Source organism: Artemia sp. Qi Xiang Cuo, chromosome 12 (genome assembly GCF_049724085.1).
Source record: "Artemia sp. Qi Xiang Cuo chromosome 12, ASM4972408v1, whole genome shotgun sequence".
In the NCBI taxonomy this organism is placed as follows: Eukaryota; Metazoa; Arthropoda; class Branchiopoda; order Anostraca; family Artemiidae; genus Artemia; species Artemia sp. Qi Xiang Cuo.
In genome coordinates, this window is record NC_142805.1 from 66,611,439 (window position 1) to 66,620,618 (window position 9,180).

At 34.9% G+C, this 9,180-nt stretch overlaps 1 protein-coding gene across 3 annotated transcripts in view; it reads left to right on the forward strand.

Moving 5' to 3' along the window:
* Window positions 1-8,743, forward strand: part of LOC148946419 (uncharacterized) — a 30,781-nt gene extending 22,038 nt beyond the window's left edge. For all 3 annotated transcript variants that reach the window (XR_016142599.1, XM_089098269.1, XM_089098270.1), the window contains exons 2-3: window positions 5,681-5,827; window positions 8,353-8,743. Coding sequence is in view for 2 of the 3 variants with exons in the window: in XM_089098269.1 (XP_088954395.1) it covers window positions 5,681-5,827; window positions 8,353-8,412 (207 nt within the window). In the remaining variant the exon portion in view is untranslated. The remainder of the gene's footprint in view (window positions 1-5,680; window positions 5,828-8,352) is intronic.
* The last annotated feature ends 437 nt before the right edge of the window (window positions 8,744-9,180 follow it).

Below are 9,180 nucleotides of genomic sequence, written 5' to 3' on the forward strand. Positions count from 1 at the left end.
AAATCACAATCAGAGATACCGAAAAAGCCCCAGCTTTTGCGAGGCTATGTTCAGAATGGTCGACTTCAAGTCAACACCCGGCTGCTGCTTAATACCGTGAAGAACTAGAGTTCTAAGCTGTTTTTCTTGCTCATAATCATGAGCAATTAGAAGTGAAAATCAATTTTCACTTCTAATTTTGCAATTTGGTTCTCTAAATTTTCAATCAGTCCTTTGATATTCTTTACTGATACCAACAATTGCTCTAGCTTCGGATTAAACTCAAGCGACACTGACGAGTATATTTCACTCACGATAGTCTCAACAGAAGTTTTCAGAGTTCGGTCGTTTCCGCATTTATCTTGAACTTGCTTAGTAATCGCGCTCATCAATGATTATTTTGTGTTAGCGATTTCTTCCTCAGTTGCGACTATTTTAGCTAGCAAATCCGCGGTAGATGGTTCAGAAGAAACTGCTTTCAGCGACACGAAATTTTTGGAAGCCGTCTTATAAATGTCCAGGTTTTGGTCAGTTTTTGTAGATGTTTCGCAGTAATAGTCCTCAAACGAGATGAGACTATACTCCGTTAAGCACGACTCTGTGTGATCTCCATACGCAAAAACTAAATAGTTGAAAATTCCTTTTTTATCCTTTGAAACTTGGATAATTCTTACGGGCCACAGCGGGAATTTTTTGAAATTCGCTAACGCAAGCTGGAACTGTTGGAATTTTGACATTATTTCGCTACTACGAGAAAAACCAAAAAAAGAGAAGAAAAATCAACATAACTTTCAGTGGGCAGGCCCACGGCAACAGTGGCAATCAGCAATTGACGGCTGGTCCGGTGGTCCGCGGAACCTGCTTTGTTATTCACCACCGTACTCTGGCATCCTTAATCAGCTAATCCAAAGTAATTCGAACGCCACTCAAAATAATAGGACGTTCTGTTATTGCTACCGTATTATTAAATCCAAACAAAGCAATTGGTCCATATCAATAAGTCTACTTTAGATTATAATCCGTAGCAGAGTATTGTCAAACTTCTGTAATCCTCAAGGTCACTGAATTATATTAAAGCTCAAGGCACTGAATTAGAACAATTTCACAGCTGGTTTTAAAGTTCAATAAATCCAAAAAGATGCTATCACTCTGGAGACTAAACGCTATAGCGTTGGCTCTGAGTATGCTTCTCTTTAGTAGTAAAGTTCAAAAATTCGTGTTTTATTCTGAGAGTTATTTTTAGTTGTACTATTTACCAGTTCTTAGCCAAGGCATTCTACTGGACAATGAAAAGAAGGTTGAAGGGTCGTAATTTTACCCAAAGGAATTGCTCTTTAGTATCAAAACCTTCCTCTAAAAGAGAATTATTTTAGTCTAATTACTCCCTTGGCTCTGTATATTTATGCCTAAAGCACAGTCACAGCATGAGTGGAGATGCCCCCTCCCTATACCCAGGGTTGTAAAAAGATCAAAAGTGGCCAGTCGCAGAACTCGACAAAATTCCAAAAGCTGCCAATAAATTTGGGGATATTGGAAGCACTGGCGTTTTCTGAGAAAATCTGCCGACAAATTTTACCAGGGAATGACAATTGTCAAGTAGCTTTGATACCATGCTACCCCACTTTTGGCACGCCGGCCCATATCCTATACTTAAAATGATTTAAGCCCCCGCACCCAACACTCATGTGTTTTTACATATATTAAAAAAAAAAAAACAAGAACATACGGGTTCAATCTTAATGGGGTTGTGCTAAGCTAAAACAGTCTTTTCTTGAAGGAAAAAAAGAGTCATTTTTAACATGCCTTGTGTTTCATCAGTGTTCTTTTTTAATATTTCGTTATTACATAACCCAGGGTTTTCAATATCAGCCCTTTTTGGGAGGGCTAAGTCTTGCATTGGGTATGATAAGTTTTTTTTATTATTGTAAAAATGCTAAAAGCTACATGTTTGTTTCAATCCTGTTCTAGCGTTAACAGTAATTGTTGTGCTAATACAAGCTATTAACTAAACTGTAAGAAATTTTTCATGATAAATATGGCCCAAAAATTATCTGCCTATTATCTTATAACAGATATTTCGTTTCTTTTATAGTATAAAATCTTAGTAACATATACATTCTATTAAGTTAGCATTTGTCTTGGATTCAAAAACTAACAGATATTTAGATTTCGTGATCAAACATACTTTGTCTGTTCTAAAGACCTTCATTGTGGTTCATATTAATGTTGATTCCCCTTTATTTATGGCACCATTATTAGACTAAGTCTCTTATATGGGTGTTGCAGTGCTGTATCGTCTCTTATTGCAGAAATAAATGGTAAATGAAAGACTACATTCATATGCTTACCGATATAAATAATGAAGATGTTTAAAACAAAATTTAAATGGAGATATTTTTCAGGTTCTAATTTTTAAATTTTTCTTGTTTTCTTGTTTCATAAGAATCGTTGCCCCACCCCCGCCTTTTCCCTCCTGGCGTCCAAAAAGGATATACTTTACCCATAAGACCTGTTTTAAGAAATTACATTTAAACAAGTGGTGGAAATGATGAATGTTGAATTACTTCTTGACTTACAGATACCCTCCCCCCTCCCCCTGTTAGGCATTGGAGGGTGACAATTTTTAGGAATGATAACTCGTCTCGAAACTTCGTTAATGTCATTGCTGATTGTATATTAGTTGCATTCCAATATAGTACATACCAGTAAAAAGAGGTGAAAAGACCTTTATTGTGGCTCATATAACTCCCATAAGAAGATGTTAAGACAAACTTTAGGGATTTAAACAGACACTGAAAGATTTTCATTGTAGTCTTTAAAATTTACAAAATAATCTGTACCACTATAAATAATTAAGATGCTACAACAAGTTATTCATTTTTACTTGTTTGACATTGCCCTTGGCTCGTCGTAGCATTCGAGATCCGATTATATATTTTGCTCTAGTAGGCTCTGCCCGTAGTTGATGGCTCTCGGATCGACAACCATTCTCAGTCCCAGTATCTGCCCTGTATCTTCCGCTGTAATTCTGCCAAATATGTTTGACCTCTGGTTGCAGCCATGGCTGTAACGAGAGAAACTTCCAAGGAACTGCTTCAGCATCACGTCAGCACGGCGTCATAGAACGGGACTGAAACCTTGGAGACGTCTGTATTTAATAAATGTATATTTGTGGTCCGTTTGTATATCATGTTATTGCTGGCATCTTCAAATTGTCTAAGCATCAGAACACCCTGAAAGCAGAACAAATTACCAAGGATGTTATTTATTGATGTTAAATTCACTGGCCATCAAAGACTTTTTGACTCCATCAAACCTAGATTTGAGAGATGTATCCAGCGTCTTTTCTAAAGGTTTATACTTCTGTTCGTAAAAACAACACTGCATCACCAAACCACCTGAGCTGTACACGCTCCTCCTCCACTCCACTCTATTTAAAGTTTGGCTCTTTAGCCGCTTCCATGAAGTTCTAACTTCCTTTAAATCCTTGCCTAAGAGTTCTTCCCATCCAATTCGAGACAACTGTTTTTTGTTTGGCCCCAGATGAATGGCCGAAAAGAACTATCTTTGACAATCTGTCTGTGTCCTAGCCATCTGAACTTATCTTTCATTATAGCCCTAGACAGCAAGGCCGTACCCAGGATTTTTTTTTCGGAGGGGGTTTTACTCAAAAATAAATTTGGGGGCGGGGGGTTACACAAAAAAAACTCGAAAAACGCATACACAATTTATTTATATCCAATAGTTGTTACGTTTTTACGAGTCAGAAAAACATTTTTTTTTAGGGGAGGGGGGGTCAAGTCCTCCTATACCCCCCCCCCTCTGGGTACGACCTTGCTATACACTGGAATCGACCTATGTTTTTCGTGCAGCTTGACATACGGTTAGTCGAATGTGTACCTAAAACTATCTGTGGACAATTCGTCTGGGAAACATTAAAAAGAAATCTTCCTCTGTCTTTTAAAACGGTTACGTTTCAGAGCCGTACTTGACCATTGTCATTATTGTAGATTTTAGTATTCTAATCTTGGTTCACAGACAGCTCTTCCGATTCTTCCAAGCCTTTTTTCAACTGGGCGTTGAATATTCTACTTTTTATATCTTGACTGCATCCACCATCTTTACTAAGAATAGTACCCAGTTATATGAAACTATCCACTTGATAGATTTTTCGTTAGGTAACATTGCCCATTCACCTACATTTATTTCTAGTTTCAGCAACTTAGTGATCTAAACATTAATTTTTAAACCTATTCTTGCACTCTGAACGGTGGAAACCGCAAAAAAATAATTTATTTTACTAAGATTTTTATCTAGGACGTTCAAATATCTGCATAATCTAAGTGTAGGAGGGTTTTACCTCCACATTTGATTCCCTGCTGAGATCATTTATCTTTGGTAAATTCACTGAGTCATTAAAGACTTCAACAAATGAAGATTCGAGGGACCTATCCAGCCTTTGTTCTATAGGCTTTGATATATAGGCTATAGGCGTTCTCTATAGGCTAATGGCGTTAATCCCAACACCTTGAATTATGCTATTGACGGAACTTTGGAAGACAATAGTACCCATCCACCAACTCCCCCTCCTCGCTTGCCTTTGCTCCCATTGTGAATTGAAGTTAGAATATTTTGGATATTGAAAATGAATTCGTACAGTGACTTGGTAATATTATTTACTTATTTTAACGGGAAGTTGTTCCGAATTTTTTTTTCGCAATGCAAAAATTAGGTATTTTGAGGTTCTGCATGGATTTAAGGTTTTTTTTTTCTTTTTGATGTGGAAAAACTGTGGGAAGTTCAACACATGAATATCAAAAGTTGTAGCCCCTCACCAAAACGCTACAAAGCTAAGAATATTGTATGACAATGACCAAAATAAAGAAAAGCAAAATTTACACAGTTGATATTCCTGAAAAAAATGTTAATTTTTGAATTATAAACTCAGAAGTCTGCAAAATTAATTATATAAAAGCCTATTATGTAACCTAAAAAAAGGAAGCAAAAAAAAGCTCATATTGCATGCCTGATGTGACCAATTTGTATGAAAACTGTAAACTAGAAGTATAAAAAATAATGTAAAAAAGTTTAAATAAAGTATAAAAGTTTTTATGAATCTCAAATCACAAGGAATAATAGTAAAAACTTATTATCGTGGGTACACTGCATTGTTTTTCAATTTTTAGCTTTTTAGAATAAGTTCAAAAACGAATAGTTAAGTACCCACCTCCCAAAAGAACAGAAGCTGAAATTCATATTGTACTTCTCGCGAGCTCGACCTCTTTTATTGGTCTTGGGATAGAATTATAAAGTGGAATACCAATTTGTCTAAAGCAATTTTTTAGAAATTCTGAAAAATCAAAAACTTGGTACTCCAAAAATTTTATGGAAAAAGTTAGGAAGAGCATTCCTAGTTGGCTGGAAAAGTTGTTTTGGGAATAATCATTATCAAGTGAAACACTACGCCGTTTTGTGAATATTTCTAAGGTTAGAATATCCGTCATTTTGCTTTTGTACTACAGAATTTGCAATGTTAACAGTGATCTTGGAAATAATTGTGGGTTTTAACTAATTTCGTTGTACCGTACCCTATTGTACCCTTTTTATTTAGCTGAATTTAGCCTTTTTTAAAAGGATAAATTCACAATACCTTATTCCCTTTCATTTTACCGTTTTTTATTTAACTGAATCTGTTTTCCAGCCTCATAGATCTTCCCAAGATGATAAAAATGATGGGTTAAGTGTCAATAGAACAGAAGAATGTGTCAATTCGATGGGTCAAATATCCAAGAATCAGGAATCTTTATTGTCAGACTCTGAAAGTAACTCCAAGAGTAAGACTCCCGAGGTAAAATCTATTGTTCAAATTTATTTGGCTTAAAATTATTCTTATTAAAGCGTAATTTTAGTGGAGAAGCAAAAACTTTTTTTTTTGACAGTTCAAACCTTTGAGGATATTACCGGTTTTTACCTTAGCTACTTTGGACTTTAGAAGTGTTGCTGTGTTCCGTCTCAAGCAGCCTAGGATCTTTATCCCAGGCTGCATAAAGATCCAGCCTGGAAAGGGCCCTATTTTCTGCCGATCACTTGGAGCTGTTAAAAAGGGTGCTAGAACTCATACTTTCTATTGGGACGATTCATCTTCTATTTCAATGGTTCAATACGAACCCCTGACAAAAAATCCTAAATTTTTTATTTTCTTAGTTAGGGGCTTGTTAAGTATGTTGGGGGGGGGGGGTATCGACAAATGAAATTTAAAGCTGTAGTTTTCTTTAAATTCAGACCGGTTTTGGAGAGTTTTTTCTGAAATTGTGAAAATGTACTTTTGCTAGTAATTTGCAATGTGTAGGCTATCTTTAAACCTCATGAATATTTGGAATCATTAGCAAAAGCTGTTTAAGCTCACCTCAGCTACGGATAATCAGGCATCAATTATTCGATTAAGGAATATTTCGAAGCCTGAACATCCCTAGTTGCAGATAAGTTTGATTACTTTCTTCCAATTATGTCCAACAATAAACAATGGCTGGCGTAAGAAATTATCATATTTACAATTAGCATAAAAAGGAGTTCCTTTTTATCAACTCAGAGCTTCAGGAACAGAGCTGTTCAGAGATTCATTCCATAACAGAACTGTTGCGGATTTTTTTTTTTCTTTTTTTTAGAGTTTTGGCTACTATTTGCATTGATCAATCTTATCTTGAGATAAGATATTATTTATTGCAAGAAATCCATCACAATTTTAAATAGAGCCGAATTAGCTGTTTATGCCAAGTAAAAAAAAAACGCAAGAAAAACAGAATCAACAAACGACATGGAAAAAACGCAAACTAAAACAAACTGAAAGTGAATTATGTTATTCTTAAATTTGCCACTATGAACATTTAAGCTAAGTTAAAGTTCATTGGCATAAACCGTTTGATTTTTAAACATTTCCATTTTGCAATAAAAACCTATAAACAGCTATTAATAAATAATTATTTATTTACATAACAAAAGAAGAGAATAAATTATTTAAGCTAATTTGATCGCCTGTACGAGCAAATATTCGGTTCTGTTCTTATTGATTAGAAATTGAAAATTTAGTTTCTCTCGCCACCAAAATTGTGTTTAAAATCATTTTTTCCTTAAACTTGTTTTATTATTATTATTTCCTTGTCGCTCCAGCTTTTGGGCGATTCGCTGATCTTTCAATTTAGGATTGGCTGTAAAGTAAAATGAACTATGATGATAGAATTTCTTTGCCCCTCCCAGACCTCAATTTGCCCGCCCCCCCCCGCTGAAGTTTAGTTTTCTTCAAAAGTCCTTCGCAAATCTAATTGGATACCGTCAGAGAAAAAGAAATTTCGGACATTCACCGGTGAATGCTGACATTAACCAAATTTTGGACATTCACAGTAACATCTATTCACTACAATAGCGTTGAGCTAAGAAGAACGTATCAAAGTAAAAAAAAATGAATGAAATAATGTACTAACATGCAAAAAGAGCAGTGACAAAACCCAAAGTAGCAAGTACTACTTCTGAGGTGAAAATAGTAAGATGTAAAGAGAACGTCAATTGACAAATCAATGGATGAAATAACGAATAAAATACTGCACAAAGAAATGACTATTTTATTTTTATTTAAGTTAAACAAAATACTATATATTTACTATATAAACTATATAGTAGTTTCTAAACTACTATATAAACTGAGTAATGTATTTACTAAAAAAAAAATACCATATACCCACAAAAAATGTCATCTTGACTCTAAAGGGAAATTTTCTTGAAGTAAAAAAAAAACTGCTATTGTGTCTAGTTATTGTAGTGCGGTATTTAGGATGTGTATCGGAAGACATTTTCTTATGCCGAACTATGCTCAACTTAAATCTAATTGTTATGCCTAATTTAACTGATACTTAACTATTTATTACTTGCCTATATTATTGCTTAAGAATCGACAAGTCTATTTGAATAGGTTTTAAGTTAATTTTTCATTGATTCTCATTTCCCATTGACAATGTTCCTTTCATTAAGTAATGTTTAGCCCAATGGTGGATCCAGGATTTTTGTTGGGGGGGGGGGGTCTAGAGCAAAATCTTGGGGGAGGCCCAATGTGACAAGGGTGCCAATGAGCAAAATCTTGGGGAGGGGGGGGGGGTTGTGGTCCCCCCAGGATCTTCCAGTGGCGGAGGATTATAAGGAAAGCTTTAAAAACGAATCAGAAATTTGTTTTTATGTATTTTGTTACATTTTTACCAGTCGGACAACAATTTTCATAATTACTCATTAACACAAGCCATTTCAATTAATAGGCCCGTTTTTTAGCACTAAGATCTTACATCTTTCTGCAAAGATTATCGTTTTTTAACTCATCTTTGTTCTAAGATCTTACAGGTCACTGATGTTAGCAAAAAGTGTGAAGACCGCCACTATTCTGCCTTATAGAACAATGATGAAAGACGTTTGCACTAAAACGACCAAAGATGTAAGATCTTAGCATATTGATGAGTGAAAAAACAGGTCTATTGGGTGCAGTCTAATACTTAAGTGATGGGTAACATATAAAAGTGGAAACTGACGCCAGTATGGACCAAAAAACTATTAACGCCGTCTAGCGTTTGGCGACACTTGGCATTTTTTATTGTAATAAGTTAATTTAATTGGTGCAATTGGTAAAATTAGGGTTGAAATTAGAGTCTTATCTCAGTTCCTTACAGAAAAATTATTATAGAGCTTAAAGGATGCTAGGTGTGGTGGATTATGCTGGCAATCACAATTTCTGGCTCTGGGGTAAATTATGTGGTTTTCCTTGAATCTATTACATCTCAATTCTCTTTTACTTGTTCCTTTGGGGATAAGTTTTATGTTTATGTTTGATGTTTATGTAGGTAACGTACCAGAGAAGTGTTTTTTTTTTTTTTTTTTTTTATTTAATATTTAGTTATGTCTTTTGGGTGGGGAGAAGGGGTATCCAGTATGTAGTTCTGCAAAGATAATAATGCGTATTTATTTCAGATATTACGTATTCTTTAACCCAAGTTTTAACTAACAAATAAGTGCGCTGAATTAGAAAGTATAATAGATCGTTTTCCTGTCAGTCATAAGTGGTTTTTTTTTTTTGAATTTTAGAGATCTAGACTTGTTCAAAAGAAAGGTTATAGTTTTTATATAAAATTGAGCCTTCAGGTTATTAGTATTTTAACCTGAAAAGGC